The 20139-nt window shown below is 36.2% G+C and overlaps 1 protein-coding gene across 2 annotated transcripts; it reads right to left on the reverse strand.

Annotated features, from left to right (window-relative positions):
- Window positions 1-1130: 1130 nt before the first annotated feature.
- Window positions 1131-3703, reverse strand: LOC106403530 (putative U-box domain-containing protein 53). Of its 2 annotated transcripts, none has more exons than XM_048743281.1 (2): window positions 2520-3703; window positions 1131-2412 (listed from the first exon to the last, which is right to left on the reverse strand). In XM_048743281.1, exon 2 carries the CDS (start codon window positions 1905-1907, stop codon window positions 1179-1181), a length of 729 nt encoding a protein of 242 aa, XP_048599238.1. In that variant the 5' UTR covers window positions 1908-2412; window positions 2520-3703; the 3' UTR covers window positions 1131-1178. Both variants share the same exon structure in this region, with proteins under 2 accessions (XP_048599238.1, XP_048599239.1).
- Between the last annotated feature and the right edge of the window lie 16436 nt (window positions 3704-20139).

Consider the following 20139-nt stretch of genomic DNA (forward strand, 5'->3'; position numbering starts at 1 on the left):
TGAGAGAGAGAGAAGGATTCTTATTGGTAGAGACAAGAACGATAATTTCGACAATGATTTTCTATTTGAAGAGTATGTAAATAAATAAAACTATGGTGGAATTAATAAGAATTTCTCAGATTATAATTTTTCCCATTAAGAATATATGGGCATTTGATCCATACTCATACTCCAATAAAGTGTTGCCAAATATATGGGCATTTGATCCATATTCATACTCCAATAAAGTGTTGCCAAATAGAAAAGTGTTCAAATTCTGAAACACTCTCCTCCCAAAAATTTAATCTCAAATACTCCCATATATATAAATTACTTAATTCTGATTTATTTTAAATCCAAAATGATTAAAAGCCTTTATAACCCTTAATGATTCCTCCTTCACTATTGTTTTCTTTGTTCTTCATCTTTTCATTTTTTTCTTGTTTCTACTTTGATCCATTCTTCGTATTTTTAGATTTTCTCTTCTTTTCATTGCTCTTCTTCGCTTTTACCTATAAATTTTCTCTTTTTTCTTCCTGGTAAAACTGTAAAATTTGGTAAAAATATGTGCTAACTATACTAAGTTGTACCAAGTTATTCCACAGTTTATATATAATTTGGTAAAAACTATAATTCTAGTTATAGCAAGTTGTACCATTGTCGATGTACAAGTTGTACCATTACCCCTAGTTATATTTCGATAAATTGAGATCTCAAATTTAAAATTTTGTAATTTGAATTGGAGGAAAAAAATAGAAGGGCAAAAGGAAAATTCTATTATTTCATTAAGAGCATAAGAGTATGTAGACTTATTAAGGGTATTTGAGATTTTGGTCCACAGAAAAATATGGCAGCACCAAAGAACAAATATACAATAGATAAAAAAGCAAGAAAAATGCTATGCGAACACCAAGCCGTTGATATATACGTTACAAACGCTACACAATTTCAGAAAGAGGAGTCACTATAACGGAGCACACCCTTTTGCTTGCCTTACTGATTGTTACGTCCCCATTCGACAATGGCTTCATAAACACTGTGATTGGGCAAAAGGTTAATGTTTTGTAACGGCAAATTAGTCACCGGCGAGGTACGGTGGTCCTGCATCCATTCCTCTATGGCTCGTCGGTCATAAGTATAGCCATCAGCCGCAACACATGGTTCACTCATCACATCCTGCAAACATAGAGCATTCTTCCCTAAGATAACCTTACTCCTCTCGCAAGAAATAGGTGACGTAAAGAACAAGTTATTACCTTAAGTAATGGGCAGAGGAAATGGCTTGGAGGTTGATTCGGCGCAGAGGAAATCAAGTTTCTTGATATTACAGCTACATTCTTAAAGCTCTCCAATGCTGGAAGAATCTGAGTTTCAAGATCAGGCCTGTCTTTAGCACGAATCTCTGTACAGGAGAGGGCCAACGCGGCTAATTTACGGGTTTCTTCCATCGGCCAGTCACCGGCCTTTTTATCAAGAATCTGTATAAACTCGTCATTCTTCCCCATTGCTGTTTCTACTTTATACGTTAGTGCTATGGCCGGAAGAGCGGTAAGAAGCTGCAGAATGATCATTCCAAACGCATAGACGTCGGATTTGAAAGATAACATCCCGCTTCGTTGATATTCAGGATCGATATAGCATAGTGTTCCCACGGGACTTGTCTGTTTGTACATTGTGAATTGTGTTAATAAAGGGTCGACTTGGAGCATTGTGGAGATTCCCACGTCTCCTACTTTGCTGAGAAAGTTTTGATCAAGCAAGATGTTGGCTGGTTTGAGATCACGGTGGATGATTGGTGTCGGCTTTGATTTGTGGAGGAAAATGAGTGCTGATGCGACTTCCCAAGCTATCCTGAACCGGACGAACCACGGGATTGGTTGACTTTTGCTGACTTGAAACAGTCTATCTTCCAAGCTACCATTTTCCATGTATTCATAGACTAGAGCGCCATGCTCTGGACACGCGCCTAGAAGGAGAACCAGGTGTGGATGCCTGATCTTGCTCAATATTTCAATCTAAGAGAGAATAAAAATGTCAGTATTTTTATCAAGAAAAGCGCTTAGGCTGTCTCCATACCTCTTGATCAAATTGCTTGGATAGATTACTTTCCGGGGAATGCAAAACTTTGACAGCAGCAACTGTATGACGGAGATTGCATTTGTAAACATCCCCGTAAGCTCCCTTTCCAATGTTTAGATCTTCAGAGAAGGATGAAGTTGCGGTTTTAATTTCTTCCCAAGTGAACTCCTGGTATTGCAGCTTACGAGCCACAAGGGAACTTTCTTTAAGCTTCTCCTTCTCTTTGGCTTCTCTTTTCTGTGCGACCTCTCTCTCTTCCCTTCTTCTCGGCTCAAACTTCTGTGTTTCCTTTTCTTTTAACGCCTTTGTTGCGTGCTCCTTAAGTTGTAGCTCTTCAAACTCAAACTCATCGAGCTGACACACATAAAGGTGGCAAACATAATATTAGACACAAGGCAATAGTTAAGAAGCTTCATCAAATACAATTTTATCCATTTTTTATAGAGATTCTACAAGCGGACCTTGAGAGAAGCATTCAAGGTTTCTAATTGAGTCAGTGCATGCATTTCTTGAGCATGCCCATGTTCATCCCTCAACTTTGTAATTTTGTCGAGCGTGTCCTGAAATCAACCAAAAGAATCTCTCTGTTCAAAATGCTTTCAATTTCGAAAAAGGGTCTAAGAAATTTATAATGATACCTTACCTGTTTGCCTGTGAAATAATCTTCACTTTGAGTAATATTCCAAGAAATAGAACGCGATGTTTCAAGACTACTGCTTGCTTTCTCTGCAGCTCCCGAAGACATACTTGTAGTTCCGTATGAGTCAACTGAACTAGTTTCCATATGAACAGAAACCCCTCTTACTATTGTCGGGAGATGTTCCAATCTCTTATGATTGGACATAGCAAGAGATTTCGACTTGAGTGTCGCATCTAAAAAATATACAATAGGAAAGTTAGACTTTCATACATCAGTTTCTAGTTAATAATTGACGAAAGCTACAAACCTGAGATATGTCCTAAACTAGAAGAGTAGCTAGATGTATCGATTCTCTCACTACCGATATCTCTTAAGATAGTTTCATTGATCTCCCCATCTGACGATAACTTATCTTTCGTAAGAATGTAGACTCCTTTTGAGACAACATAAACTGTGCAAAGGTCTGAGACATAGGCTGGTATTTTCGCGGTAACATCACGATTCCTGTAAATGAAATAGTCTCAACGCATAACTCATCTGAGAAAACTCTGTTCAATCGCATATATAAATCAAACCAAGAACATAACGTTTCAACCCGTACCTGAACAAACCAACATGAGACGAGCTTCCAACGACAAGCCTGCTTATCAAGTGCTGATTAACCTCTCTGGTTATCGCAACTGCGACACTATTTGATTCAAGCACTTGAAGTTCGACAGCAACCTATGTTACGCAGATTCAATAAAACCTTTAGCTATAAGATATCCTTTTTTTTTTCTGAATACAAGGAGTTTTAGGGCGGAAAACCATAACATAACATGTAATATTAGTTTAGTCTCATAGATCACTTTGATGAATCCTAAAATTCACTCAGAAATAGAGCTTACAGGAAAAAAAAACTTGATAGATGATATATCATGGATTTTATCCACTTTCAGCCATGGTATATAAGTGTTTTAATATATAATTACTACTATATAGAATCTATTTAGAGTATTTACAGGTTCATGTACGTTCTGGAGAAATATGGTAGTTTTGAAGCCTTTTAAGGTGCAGAACTGCACAGACGCATCAGATGTTTAGCTATGGATGGAGACATTCCCGCCGTTAGATTGAGACCATCTTTTGACACAAGATAAAGCTTTGAGTTAGTTTTCTAACGCCACCGGCTTGAGGTTAATCAGCATTTTGTAGCAGATGTTATGTATGTTTTACTGAATAGCGGTCAGTCTGCCTCGCGAGAGGAAGCTGTCGAGGAAATGAAGGACTGTCGATCAATATTGCACCATTAGTGTCGGTCGACAGTGATCCCAGAAAACAGGACAAGCCTGTTTCGTGACCAATTTAGACCCAGAAGTCACCACATATTACCAATATATCCCTAGACGACCTTAAACCCTATTTTACTGTTTTCTAAGCCATTGTTGACGGCTATGCTTCATACTATTCTTGGGAGAGAGAGCTTAGGATTGGAGAGAGAGATCTGTACACCTTGAGAGAGGGAAGATCTTGAACTCCCTTTGTTTCTTTACTCTATCCTGTTTTCATTATTTTATTTAAATATTATTCATACCATCATAACTATGTGTTTCGTGAATATGTCTGAATAGTCCTTACTGTTAGATTTAGGTTTCTCAAGTAAGTTGATAAATTTAATACTGATACAATAATAACTGTTAGGGTGTTTAGAAATATGATTCTTTCAACTAGTTATGCTTAAGCTAATTTTAGGATTGATCACCCTTAAACTTAGCTCTTAGAATTAATTGGGATCAAGCCATTGCTTGACTCAATACCTTAAATTTACTAGAATGATCTAAATGATTAGATACGAACGAGAGTTGGTCTAGTGAGTTAGAGAATTTAGATCAAACCTGACCGTAAAGCTTTCTGGAAGAAGTATTGATCGACGCAGCGATAGCTCTGTCGATTGATATTTTGAAAGGTGTATCGATCGATATTCACAAAGAATTATCGATCTACACTTTTTTTGTGATAAACATACGAGAGTTGAAATCCGAGATCCAGATTAGATAATAAATTTGATTATACCTTAGTTTGAATTCAAGAAAAATTGATATTAATAAACTCCTAATACCCAAATTAAGTTTTTTAGCTATTTCTCTCAATTGTCAACAACCTCAAAACAAATCAAACAAGCAATTTACTTGCTCACCAATCCATTTACTGCTTTAAAACCGTTTAATCTAGATTTATTCCAGGACCATAATCTATTGTCTAATCCTAGAGTCTCTGTGGATTCGATTCCTAAGTACTACATTTGAACCTCTTATTTGAGAGAGTAATTCACTACTTAGGATAATTTGAGTGATATCAAATTTGGCACCGTTGCCGGGAACTCTTTCTTATTACCATTAGATTACGTTTATAATTTAATCTAGATTTTGTTGCTAAAATTGCTAAAAAGTTTTCTCTCTTTTCCTGCTGACACAGGAGTTGCAAGATGGAAAACATGGATTTCGGCCGGACATGAATCGACGAAACGACAGAAATATCGATCGACAAAGCAAGAGCAATATTTATCGACAAGTCGACATGAATATCGGTCGACACCGAACATCATACATCGATCGACGACACCCCGCCGGAAGCATGTAAGTTTTCTCTTACCAATAATACCAATGAGAAAGTAGTCCTAGGAGAACCTAAAGGTCAACTAAGCAATGCAAACAACCCAATTATAAACGAACATGGGACTGCAATCCCTGTTCAAATTAATTCAATCTCAAAAAGAGATCATGAATGGAAATTACCTTTGCAAGACTATTTAAACCCTGGTAGAATCTATTCCAATAGGTCCGCCATTAAATTACCAAAAGATGGTACCGAGAAATTCGGGGATAGCCTCGAATACTTATTTATGGTACGTCAAAACCCTTTACGTGGAACCATCTCAGAGCATTCACACGATCACATCGAGTATCTAGAAGATATGATGGATGACTAATACAATCGTTGTAGACTCTTTCCATTTTCCCTAGAAGGTGACGCCATAAAATGGCTAGACTAACTACCAACAGGATTGTTGACCTGTTGGAAGGAGATAAGGAGTACCTTCATCAATCAATTCTTCGATGAGACACGCTACTGGGATATAAGGAAGACAATCTCCACCTTCCGTCAAGGTCCACGGGAATCATTCAGAAACGCATGGGAGAGATTTAAGAGCTACCAACTTAAATATCCCCATCACGGTTACACAGAGCCACAACTCATTAGTACCTTTTACGGGGGTGTTAACTTGCACTACCAGATTACGCTTGACACAGCCAGTAAAAAAAGCTTCAGTACCAGGAACCCTGAAGAAGGGAAGCGTCTGATCAAGAATATAGCTACGGGTAGATCCTACGAAATGATGGAGGTAGAGCGAGTAAGGAGAGTTGACTCAATTGATGAGTCACCTTTAGCACAAATCAAAGAAACTCTAGATTCTTTTCATTCCGCTCTTGAGGAGCGGAACCAATTTGGGATTTACCAAATTGATGATGACACCCTATCTGAACTAGAACAACAAGTAGATTTCATGGATATCCGAACTTTGAAAAACGAGTATCCTAACCCCGATAGCTTTACCCAAAATTACGATGCTACTGTTGGATCACGCCAGGGCAGAGCGAAGTTTAGACTAAACCAAGCTTTCACGGGAAATCACAGATTGGCTACTGACCTTAACGGAAAATAGACATAATGTACAATGAGCTAATAAGGAAGTTTGACGCTTTAAGTGAACACATTAAGAGACTGGACGGTCAAGTCGCAGAAAACTCAACCACCATCAAAATAGACGCATGACGTCTCCCTGGGCGGACTGACGCGAACCCAAAACGTCAAATTAATGCCGTTTTACTAAGGAGCGGAAGACACCTAATCCCAAGCACGATAGAAATCAGTAACGCAGAAAAACATGCTATAGTTGAGGAAAACGGTGAAAATAGGTCACACCTGATAATCCTCGATGATTCCAATACCGAGTCAGAAACCCATCGAGAGAAGGAGCTTCCCAACACTGAGGAAGCAGCCATCAACCTCGAGGAGGAGGAAGAAGAATTGGAGGAAGATGTGGAAATCGATCGACAAGAGAGAACCAACGTCGATCGACATGCTACGGGAAATATTAATCGACAATCTGGAAACAATATCGATCGACAATCGACTCCTGCTGAACCAGCTGTGGAAAGAGTATATAGGCCCCTACCACCCTTCCCTCCTAACAAGACACAGACTAAGCGTGAATTGGATAAAGCTATATGCAAGAAAGCATTCGATAAGATCATAATTACGTCGGCATCTCAACGACCATAATTACGTCATCGAAGGGCCTTCGGAGGTAAGAAATGCAAATCTTGACCCTGAAAATGGTGCAAGTTCCACAAAAAGAAGGGACACTCAATTGAGGAGTACTACAAATCCAACTTCTAGCAAATCAAGCTGAGCAGCAAAAATAAAACACCCAAAGAGAGGGAAAGCTCTCAGTCAAGAAATGCCTAAATCAAGCTCGTCCAAAACGGAGTGATCCGAGGAAGAGGAAGAGGAGTCACCTGGATCATCAGCCAGTGCTAGACTAAGGATAGGCATGATTTTCAAAAGGCTCAGCGTGTGTTGTGGATCGATGAAGTCATTCATCACACCCCTGCTAGCACCTCGCAAGCAAACAAACTCACGAAGAGATAACCTTTACGCAATTTAAATACAAGCTTTTTATCTTTAACATATCGCAATAAACTCAGGGGCCGAGGGACTATCTCCCCAGAGAATCGACTTTATCTTTGATGGCTCCAAAATATGCTGAGATTCAATAAACTCCATAAAGGCCTACCAAAGAAGAGTGAAAAACAAATCACATGAGATTACTCCAATGGAGGGTCCCGATGACGTAATCATATTTCACAAAAGTAAAACGATTCACCTCGATAAACCCCACAATGACGCATTAGTTATAAAACTAGTCGTCACAGGTTTCAAGCTGTCTCGTTTAATGATTGACATTGGAAGCTCGCTTGACGTTTTGTGTTATGACGCCTTCAGACAATGGGATTAACATAACCTAACTGAAAGGCACCATAATACTTCTCACCGCCTTCACATGAGAAAAAATGTATTCACTGGGATACATCCAGTTACCAGTCTTCGCAAAAGACATACAAAAACTGGTTGACTTCATCGTAGTAGATAAACATGGGCCCTTCAACGCCATACTTGGCAGGTCCTGGATCTACATGATGAGGGCCGTTCCTTCAACATATTAACAGTGTGTGAAGTTCCCAAGCCAAAATGGTGTACAAACCATACGCGGAAGCCAAAAAGCTTCTCGTAAATGTTATAAGGGTTGCTATAAGCTCACAGAGCGATGCCCCCATATAGAAATTACAAAAAAGGGAAGAGCTCGCAGCTTAACACTTGAAACAAAAGGAAGATCCATCAATATGCAGTCCTTTCAAAGAGCTAATGGTACACGTCAGCCTAGACGATTCTGACCCTAAAAACATGTCAGACTCAGGATCGATTTGCAAAACCCTATCCAAAGCGAACTGATCCCTTTTCTCAAAGAAAATATCATCTCCTTCGCATGGTCTACAAAAGATATTGATGGGATCAACCCAGACATAACTTCTCACGAGTTAAATGCCGATCCCACGTTCAAACCTATAAATCATAAACGTTGCAAGCTAGGCCCAGAGAGCACCACGAAAGGAAATGGCGAAGTATATATACTACTGAAGGTTGGATCAATATTCGCGAGGTAAAATACCCCGACTGACTCGCCAACCCCATAGTTATAAAAATAAACGGGCAGTGGAGAGTTTGCATCGACTACATAGCCCTCAACAAGGCATGTAAGAAATGCTGTTTTCCACTCCCACATATTGATAGGCTTATCGAAGCAATGGCCGACCATCAACTTATATCCTTCATGGATGCCATCTCGGGATACAATAAGATCAAGATGCATCATGAGAACCAAGAGAAAATGGCGTTCATAACCGACCGTGGAACCTATTGCTACAAGATGATGCCGTTCGGGTTAAAAAACACCAGGCTATTTACCAACTGTTAGTGAACAATTTTTTTTCCGATCAGCTAGGTAAAAACATTTTAGTCTATATAGACGACATCCTAGAAAAGTTGGAAAAAATGACCGACCATGTATAACAGCTGCGTGAATGTTTCGTAATCCTCAACAAATACGGGATGAAACTTAATAGGGCAAAGAGTACCTTCGGACTCCCCTCTGGCGAATTCCTCAGATACCTAGTAACGGAGTGAGGAATCGAAGCAGGTCCTAAACATAGCTGCGCATTCTTAGATATGCCTTCTCCAAAGACCACGCGAGAAGTGCAACAACTAACCGGTTGAATCGCGGCCTTAAACAAATTCATCTCGCCGACCGAGAAATGTCATCCCTTCTAACAACTACTCAAAGGAAATAAAAAGGTTCATATGGGACGACAAATGCAAGAACCTTTCACCCGACTAAAAACTTACCTCAGTGAACCTCCCATCCTCGCCAAACCTTAAGAAGGAAAACGCTTATACCTTCACATAGCAGTATCATCAGCCACTTTCAGCGGAGTCCTCATACGAGAAGACAAAGGAGAGAAAAAACCTATCTTCTACAAAACACTCTTCTGCGCAGAGACAGCGGAGAATCTCACATTAGCACTACAAGCGGTGATAGTGTCAGCAGCAAGAAAGATACGACCCTACTTCCAATCACATGCCATAATAGTAATGACTTCGCAGCCACTACAAACGAGCATGCACTGTCCCGTCTGAACAGGACGCCTCGTGAAGTAGGCAATCGAGTTTAGTGAATATGACATCGAATTCTGACCTTGGACTTGCGCTACGTCCCATGTAATTACTGACTTCATCATCGAACTTGTACCATCCAAAACCATCAATCCCAACCAATCGAAGGTATGGTCGCTATACGTCGACAAAGTATACTCTCCCCACGGCTCGGGAGTATGAATCAAGCTATTCTCTCCAACTGGCAAAGTCTTAGAGAAATCGTTCAGACTAGGATTCACCACTTCTTACAACGAAGCGGAATACAAAAATCTTATAGTGGGCCTACGCTTAGCCATCGGGATCGGAGCCCAATCTTATCATGGGACTCCAGTTAGTCACTAGCCAATTTAACGGAGAATACAAACCTCGATAAGACTGAATGGAAGCCTACCTCAAAGTAGTCCACGACCTCGCTAGCCAATTCAGAAAATTCGAGTTGACAAAGGTACCTCAAGGCGAAAATACCTCAGCTGACGCTTTGGACGCTCTAGCCTCTACTTTGGATCCAAATGTTCAAAGAATAATATCAGTCGAAGGGATCGAGAAACCAAGTATTGAAATCACTCTGAAACCCCTACAAATGATAGTCATCAATAGATAGGCTTCAAAATCTATCCTCGACACACTAGAAGAACAACAAACTCAAGGTAACTTCACTACCTCTAATGAACCGGTTCAATAAAAAATTAACCAAATAGGGTTCCCGCGGTGAAGACCAGTTTCTGAACCGATCTGATTGGAGAGTTCCCTTAAGGGAATACATACTCCACGGAACTGTCCCTCCACAATGCTGAGAAGCTCGTAAACTCAAAGCAAAGATTTCTTGCTATTATGTAATACAAGAAAAATTATACAAGCGCAGGATTTCAAAACCTCACCTCGCATGCGTAAACGGTGAGGAAGCTCTAAAGATCAAGAAAGAAATGCATGACGGCGTGTGCAGATTCCACTCAGGAGGACGAACCCTCGCTCTTCGAATTACGAAGCAAGGATCTTTTTGACATACAATGGCCAAAGACTGTGAGGCATACTCCCTAAAGTGAGAAAGATGCCGACGCCACTCTCCAATAATCCAAATGCCCGCGTAACTATTATCATCCGTATCAGAACCTTATATGTTCATGAGACGGTCAAGGGATAGTAGTAGGACTGATGGTGCCCTCAGGACCGAGATAGCACAGGTACCTACTAGTCCTCACCTATTATTTCACTAAATTGGGTTGAGGCAAGGGCGTACCACAAAAAAGAGAACCTCGAGGTGCAACTTCATCTGGAAGACATCTGCTGTCACCACGGAGTCCCATATGAAGGGACCGAAAACAGACCACAGTTCACTTCCAAAAACTTCGCTGCGTTCTGTGACAAGTGGAAAATCAAGCTGACCACTTCGACAACGTATTGCCTACAAAGGAACCAGCAAGCCGAAGCAGCCAACAAACGGATCTTAAGGAACATTAAGAGACGCCTGAGTAACAAGAAGGAAATCAGTTACGAAACAAAGCCGAGATATCTTGAGTTATGCACGGCACTTGCGCTCTAGATACGGGAGTAGTTGGAATGAGCTAATCAACATAAATGGCAAAGACAAGAGCATTTACATATATCTTTTTGGAAACTGGTTTTTTGGAGATCTAGGTTAATCTATCTTTGCTGTATTCGCTTGTGCTTTGTTCTTTGTGTATTTTGAATTCACTATAAATAATATATAGGTCTAGTTTATAGATCTATCCATAGAGATCTTTTCTCACCGTTTCCCTAAATCTTATCATATCTTTATTAAATTTCTGATTGTGAGACTTAGCTCCCACACCGAGCTTGTAACTCGGTGAATCTGTGATCGTACCATATAGATTTCGGCTTGGTATAGTGCCCAATTATGTCTGATATCTCTGATATCTCCTCCTGGGATCGCCGTTTCTTTGTCTGGGATCGATCCATTGTTGTTGACCGATCCGTTAGGTCTTGTGGAGGTCGGTTGCTTCCAAGAACTGCGTTTTGTGGGGTCCTTGGCAACTGGGGCAGTAGCTTGTTGATCTGAGCTTCTTGCTCTGCTTGGGTTTGAACCACTTGCTCCATGGGTCGTAGGTCTTGCTTTATTGCAGTATCCTACTGACCTGTACTTTGAAGTAAAACAGAGTAAAAGTTACGCAAATTGTCAGGTACTCCTGCTAACAGGGTGTCCAACTCAGCTAACGGGCGTTTTCTCATCGTCTGAGTTTGATCTGCTAAGGAAATGCTTTTGTTGCTTTTGTCAATGTCATCCATTGTGATATGTGGTACACGTTGGATTTCTACAAGGATATTTATAACGAATTTCCCCTCCTTTTAGTGCTAAATGATGAATCCTAAAATTCACTCAGAAATAGAGTTTACGAAAAAGGAAGCTTGATAGACAAGTAAGCTATAAAAAAGGTATGTATGATCAACTAAGGAAAATAGATGTTTTATTGATGATTTGATAACGAGTAAACGGGGTGCTTGACAAATGGAGTATGAATATCAAGAGTGTATAATTTCGTTATGAAAGAATTTGGGTCCCTTTTCTTTGGCTCCTCCTTCATCTTTATATGTCTTCCTAGCGGATTGTAACGATGGCATGATCTTCGGCGTGGATCAGATGCTTTTAAGATGGTCTTTAATGTCTTTGAACCTTTTACATTTTACTTTGACTTGTCGAGCTTGGTGCGTTAGACTCCTCAAGTCCTAGGTAGACCTTGACCTTTGTGTGCCTACATTTTTTTCTTGAGCCTTGATGTCGTTTAATTTTGGGTTTTACTGCATTTGGATTGAGATCTCGGATCGGGTCGGGAGCAGGGTGAAACCCGACTCCAACCTACTCGAATTGTCAGAGTTATTTCGAGTAGAGAAATTAAATGTGGTTTTAGCTATAAGATATCTTAGAGCATGATTAATGGGGGGTTCTTAGAATGGAGTTCTTAGTGGAATATAAGAAACCGTCTCTTATCTTTTAACTAAAAAAAGCTAAGAACCGGTTTTTAAAAAACTTTTGATAAAAGAAGACCAATAAAGAGAGAAAAAAAAAACAAAACCTTTTTCAGCTCGCACATCTTCCTGTATGGTTTAAGAAGAGTTTCTTTCGTGTCCTCCATCATTTTTCGTCTATAAGTAGCCACCACATCTTCTGGTGCCTCAGACATATAGACTGTCTTTCCGGCTATGGGTTGAATCAAAAACCGGTATCAAGCTACTAAATAGTTAACTTACGTAAAGTCTAGTCAGGTAGAGAATAACTCTTTGGAACTTACAAGGTGTAGGTACAGAAGTAATCTTTGGATGGACATGAATCAGCTTGAAGATGACGTTTTTGTCAGAAGAAAACTTTCTGAGCGCCCATTTAAGTACATTCTTGCTTTTGGTGCTCCCACTAAGAGCTACCGCAATGGTCAGCGACTGAGAAGGAGACGCAACATCAGAGCCGGCCTTTGTAGGAACCTGGTCAAGCACCGGCTTGGTTTCCAGATACGACTTTTTGAAAAAGTAGTTCATTTATTTCTGAAATAGTAAGCTGACTTGAAGCCTCTATAATGTTAGATCCAGCTCTGAGTAAGATGTTCTGCAACGGTTCCAGTCAATGGTGGCGTATCTTTCTTTCAAGCAAATGAGATACTAGCAATATCTGTCTCAAAGCCATATAGGGAATAAAATCATAACCCTTGACCAATACCAAAAAAAGGCAACCAAGAAACAGTAGACAAATTAGTATCACATTTGCTGAATAAAGAATGGACAAGATTGTGATTTCTAGATAGAGAATGGATCAAGGAGATGCGTTGGTATTGCTTATAATTGAAGTTCTCAAAATTCAAATCTAGACGTGTGATGAGGTAATGATCACAAAATTACATTCCACAGTCAATGACGTTGATGGACAACTAGACAAATTCAACTGGAGAGAAATTTGCAAAAGACTGAAAACATGAATCAAATCTAATAAGTGGAAATCATTTTCAAAACATGGAATGTATCATGTGAGCACATAAAGATTTGGACTTTACTAGAAACCCATCAAGATATATTATCTCTAATAAACCTGAAAATGAATTACAATTTTGGCCTACCTGATCAATAAAAGGTGTAGCTTTAATGCTTGTACATAAACTTAAACACAAAGAGAAAAATTTGTGGCAGACACTGTCATTTTGGCATCCTGAAGTCGAATGAGCGATGGAATCTCCTATTCTATTAAAGAGCACCAACGTTCGCGCTCCTAATTTCAGATACAATCAAGTCCCATAGAATCTTATAAACTTTTATTAAATCATTATTATTTTATTACTATAAAATAGACATCGAAGCCATGACTCACGATCATCGTTGAAAGATCATTCTGGATATTTACTACTCTCTGGCTCTTTTGCACATGCACAACCGCTCTCTCGGTCCGTGGGCTCCATCCCGTTCCAACGATCGGTCCGTTAATTTTTGAAGGATTGAACTCATTGTTTACTGACCCTGCAATCACCACATGACCTTTTCCCATGTTTTGGCCTCACTCGAACACTATCGCGAATCACTTTCCGATAGGTCACCCATCCTTCCACTACTCCAGCTCAAGCATGCTTAACTCTGAAGTTCTTTCAGGATGTGCTCCGGAAAAGGTAAGTCAACTTTGGTGACATAGGTAGCCAAATCAATTCTCTTAAACCTTTTCACATATCACAACTCGAGATGTTACAATTCACCCCCTCATAAAGCACGCAACGTCCTTGTTGCGCACCACGACATGTCTAAAGACGTCTCTCAGGTCAGAACTGAGATGGCTAACCAGCTCTGATACCACTTGTAACGCCCCGACCCGTCCACGGCTAATGGGCCATCTACCCCGCTCTCTCGGCCTGTGGGCCCTATCCCATTCCAGCGATCGGTCCGTTAATTTTCCAAGGATTGAAATCATTGTTTACTGACCCTGCAATCACCACATAACCTTTCTCCGTGCTTTGGCCTCACTTGCACGCTATCGCGAATCACTTCCCGATAGGCTACCCATCTTTCCAGTACTCTAGCTCAAGCACGCTTAAATCTGGAGTTCTTTTAGGATGTGCTCCAGAAAAGATATGTCAACTTTGATGACATAAGTAACCAAATCAATTCTCTTACGCCTTTGCATATATCACAACTCGGGATGTTACAAAAAATTTCTTCGTATTACCAAAGCGACAGAGAATAAGCTCTTAAATTAACTATCAAATTATTATTGTTTTATTTAAATTCAAGCGCTTTTTATTATTAAAGTTTATACTTTCCTCACCAATTTATGAAGAGGCAATTTTTTTTTAAGAAAAAAGAGGCAATTTGATAACTAGTAATTTTGAGATTTCGAAAATGTTTGTTTTGGAAGCTGGTTTTTTTTTGTTAACAGTCTGGAAGTATTTTTTTTCATAATATCCCGATGTATCAAATCATTTAAACTTTCAAAATGAAATATAATTTTCCTAGTTTAGAATATACATCTATTCCATGTATAAATAATCATTTTAGTATTGCTAGGGAATAATTTAGTTGAAAATGTTGGACAAAATTGTGAGAATTAAACAAAATCCCACATCTAATCTATTAATTTAAGGTCCTATTTTTATCTACCATTAACAAGTTATAGTATTATCATTTAAAAAGTTAATTAATATGTCATATTTGATTATTAACAATAATAATAAACCAAATATAAATTTGAATTTATTTTTTATTTTTAATTATAACAAAATCTGTTGAGAAAAAATCTAACAAAATCTTACTTAAATTTTAAATATTTTTATAAAATAAGATATTAATTAATTTCCTAATTAGTAATATGATATTTTTATAAATCAATGTTAACTAAAATTTTATTATAAAACAAGAAAATAAAATTATATACTTTTTATAAATTCTATAATTATATTATGTATTATATAAAAATAGAAGTGCTATATGAATTAAATATGACAAATTATATTAATAGGTAAATTAACATTTTTTTAAAAAATATTGTCTCATTTTAATAATTTATCACTCATCATTAAAATAAGTTAAAATTTGCAAACTATTATATTGAGAAAAATATAACAAAACCTATTGAGAAAAATATTACCAAAGTTTCAAATATTGTTTAATGTATTAATTTAGTAGGAAAAACAAATTCAAAATTCATGTAATCTTTCAAACTCAAAAATAGTAGTGCAAATTTTACAAATGATAAACTCATAGATAATAAAGAATAACTTTTTGCAATATGCTACAAAAAAATAAACTATATATATGTTGTAAAAAATTAAAGCAATCTAATATTTCTTAAATCTTAATTACAAATAAAAAGAAAACTTAATATCATAACATCCAAAAATATCCTATACCAATAAAGTTTACTAAAGTAATATGATCGATGCTATAATGTATAATTTTTACTAAAATAATGGTGCTATATTATTTAAACAAAACATTATTTTTAATTATAAATCTCGTAAAATACTAAAGTAATATATGTTAAAGTATATTTTCTAAACAAAACATGTAAATATAAATTATCTTGAATATATTTCAATTCTACAATATAAATAAATAAATTTTAAAAATGTAGTATAGCAAAATGTATAAATTAAAGAAAAAAAGGAAAACTACATGTTTACTACTTTCATGGTACCACTTTTTATTTTTACCATCACTAAGGAGACATTTTCAAAAATACCTTCTTCATTAAGTGGTAGAAGACTCTTATGCCATTGTTATTTATATATATAATAAATTTTTATTTAAATAAAAAAAAATACAAAAATATAAAATATAAAATATAAAAATAAAAAAATAGAAAAAATAAAAAAATAATAAAAAATAAAAAAATAAAAAAATGTAAAATTTTTTTTTTATGTTTTCGAAATATTCTTTTCAAATTCGAACTTTTTTATAAATTTTTTTTTCAAAATTTTTTTGATTTTTTTTTTCAAATTTCTTTTTGAAAAACGAAAATTATGTTTGAAACTTTTTTTTAATTTTTTTATATATTTTTTAAGTATTTATATATTTATTAGAATCATAAATTTCACATTCCAAAAACCCTACCCCACCTCTCAACTCTAAACCCTAAGTCTAAATTAGTTAACCCTAAGAGTATAATTGTATTTTATCCTTTATTAAAAGTGAGGATAAAAGTGGTTAGTATAAACATGAAAAGTGGTACTATGAATGTGGTATTTGTGGCAATTTCCCAAAGAAAAATATATTTTGAAGGAGGTTATCTATTTGATTATTTCGTATAGTTATTTTATTGTACCTAACTCGAAAATATATTAGAGTAATAAAAAACTAATAACAAATTAAAATGTATTACAGAATTACTATATATTAATAGTACCGAATAAAAATATAAACAATAATATTATAGAGTTACAAAAAATAGAAATTATATATTTAAAACATTTATAATAATATCAAATACATCTATAAAACTAAAAAATATCCACACGGACGTGCGAGTTAAAATCTAGTTAGAAAATTAAACAATGAATGTCTAATATAATAAGAGATTTCCAGCTCTAATTAGTACGAAGTCTTTTGGGAATGAGCCCAAAAGTAAATAATCCATGCGGACCAGTTAAGGTCCAAAATAGATAATATCGTACTAATCAAACAGTATAGAGTAGGACATGGACTTTCACAATCCCAACAATTGATATCAGAGCCAGGTTGACGAGATAAATTCAAGAATACCAAAATACCCTTCGATTTATGTATAGGAGATATGTGTGGCAGAGATCAAGTCATAAGATCCTGAAAGTTAGTTGTGGGACATGAGATGAATGTGGTCTTTAGTTTGAAAAGGAGAATGTGAGATATCAAACAAAGTCGCACATTAGAAAATTAGACAATGAATGTCTAATATATAAAAAAAACCTACAAGCTTGTGTTCGATTATATGTCAATAAAAAAATATGCACCGTTAAGTTCTGAGGAAAAAAATAAACAAATATAATTTTTGGAAGATTAGTTGCATGCTTAATGCAACAATAACAAATAATATATATATAAATTCGTACTTATAGTAATGTCAATGATCATGCCATTCAAAAGAAAAATATTTATTAATCTTTCTCTAATGATTTGTTTAGAGGTATCTGGGTACCGAAATTAGAGATTTCTAGTTTATATGGGTATTTTCTAACCCTCCCTACACATAAACTGACTTTTTCATTTGACAATGAATTACTTAAAGAGGTTAGGAAATTCCATGGCAAATAAAAAAAGGTCACAAAACTCCAATCCACTTCGTGTTAGAACGAGTTCAATATTGTTATGAGTTATTAGGCAGAAAATTACATACATCGAAATTATTGCTTTTAGCTTTCTCTTATAAAACTTTTTAGCAATATCTTATTATAAAAGCAAAAATTTATACATGTAAAATATTTGTATGGGTCTTTCTCAATCTAAATTTTCAAGGGGAATTTGCCAAAACTAACCCACAACTTGATTTTAACCCCAAACCTATACTCAAATTTGAATCAAATGCAAAACTAACCTAAAAGCGTTGTGAAATTACAGTCCAGTCTATTGTGACCAAACAAAAAAACAGAAGCTATTTTTACGAATATAGTCCTATTAAGTTGTCTGAGTCGTCTGAGATGTTGAAAGTCATCTGGACAACTTCAAAGTAAGTCTTCTGGTGTAACTAATCTTAAAAATAATGTATAAATTTTTTAAAAAATATTTTGATAAGCGAAAAATTAAAATCATGTAATTATAAACAGTTTTAAGTGATATAAATTAAAGTATAACAACATTGAATTGTTTTCAACATATATGAGTGTAGGTAGTGAATCATGGTATTCTTTGGTCTAGGGTTTGGCAACATATGTTGTAGTATTATATGTATTCTTAGGGTTAGATTTTGGAAAGCTTGAATGATTTTTTGAAAAATTAATTTTTTACCTATACGTGTTTATTTTCGTGCATAGTAAAATTAATTTGATTTTATGAAGTGTTTAGTTAGTTAATTAAGTTTAGGGATTATGTTTAGGGTCTAGACGACTTATATTTCAGTCATCTGGTGAAGAAATTAAAACAGACGACTTACAAGTAAGTCGTCTAGGAAGTCGTCTGAATCAAAAAAATTTATCTAATTGGATTTTTTGTCTCCCTATATAAAGAAAAATTTACACATTCTCTCTCCTCCTCTCAAATGGTTGCAACAAAAATGTAATGTTCATCATTCTAAAACTCTTCAACCTCTCTATAATCTCTTTGATTTGAAAACACCAAACTTTATATGAATTTTTCAGTTTTGTCTTATGTATTTCTTACTAATCTATCTCTTTTGGAGGTTTTAATCATATGGTACTCATCTTCCACTAATTTAAAGGTAGATCTATTAATTTTAGATATGTATTTTTGTGTGTTCTATAAAGGTAGATTTATCTAATCTTCCACTCATTTTCTCTATTTTTAAGTCATTTGAACGTTTTTGGATATGCAGGTTTTTCAGATCTGGATTTGAAGTCCAGATGACTTCCATGAAGTCCAGACGACTTCGAGGAAGTCTTCCAGACGACTTCCAGGAAGTCGTCTGGACTTCTAGGAAGTCATCTAGACTTCATGGAAGTCATCTGGACTTCATGGAAGTCTTCTTAATAGATCTGAGCGTTTTGGTAAGTTTTTATGTCTCATTTTTCTTCATTTGGTAACTTCTTGTTGTATAAAGTTCTTACTTTCTTCCCAAACTAAAACTCTCCAAACCCACTCTAATATCTTTGACTTGAAAATACCAAACTTTATATGAATTTTTCAGTTTTGTCTCATGTCTTTCTTACTAATCTTTTTTTTTTGCAGATTTTAAATCAGTTGATACTCATCTTCCACTCATTTAAAGGTAGATCTATTATTTTTAGATATGTATTTTTGTATGTTCTATAAAGGTAGATTTATCTAATCTTCCACTCATTTTTTCTGTTTTTAAGCCATTTGAACGTTTTTGGATATGCAGGTTTTTCAGATCTGGATTTGATATGCAGGTTTTTTCAGATCTGGAAGACTTCTGGGACGACTTAGTTGTTAGTCGTCTGGACTTCCTGGAAGTCTTCTGAGAAAGTCGTCTGGACTTCCTGGAAGTCGTCTGGACTTCCTAAAAGTCGTCTGATAAAGTCGTCTGGACTTCCTGGAAGTCGTGTGGAAGTCGTCTGGACTTCCTAAAAGTCTTCTGACAAAGTCGTCTGGACTTCCTAGAAGTCGTCTGAAAGTCGTCTGGACTTCCTAAAAGTCGTCTGGACTTCCTGGAAGTTTTCTGACAAAGTCTTCTTCCATGTCAAGTGGAGTCCAAGCTTGTCTTTGTAGATGAATTATCTATAATAGTTTTGTTTGTGGTCTGTTTTGTGAATTGCATATCTACTCTTTTAGTTGTGATTTTTTTGTAAAATCAGTAATAATGTTTCCCAAGATGTAATACATGTGCTAACACTGTGTTTACACATTTTCAAATCAATGAAATAATAGACTTCAGTAGCCTTTTTCTTATCTTTGGATCTCTCATATGCAATAATAAACTCCAATGGCCTTTTTCTCATCTTAATAAACAAGAATGTTGGTAGTTTTATATTGATACGACATTTTAAGAAGTATTTTAACCCTTCTTCCAACTCATAACA

This window comes from Brassica napus, chromosome A10, assembly GCF_020379485.1.
Source record: "Brassica napus cultivar Da-Ae chromosome A10, Da-Ae, whole genome shotgun sequence".
Lineage (NCBI taxonomy): Eukaryota > Viridiplantae > Streptophyta > Magnoliopsida > Brassicales > Brassicaceae > Brassica > Brassica napus.

Bases quoted from the DNA above. Each gene is read 5' to 3' on its own strand.
- LOC106403530 (XM_048743281.1), bottom strand. From the start codon at position 1,907: ATGGAAAATGGTAGCTTGGAAGATAGACTGTTTCAAGTCAGCAAAAGT.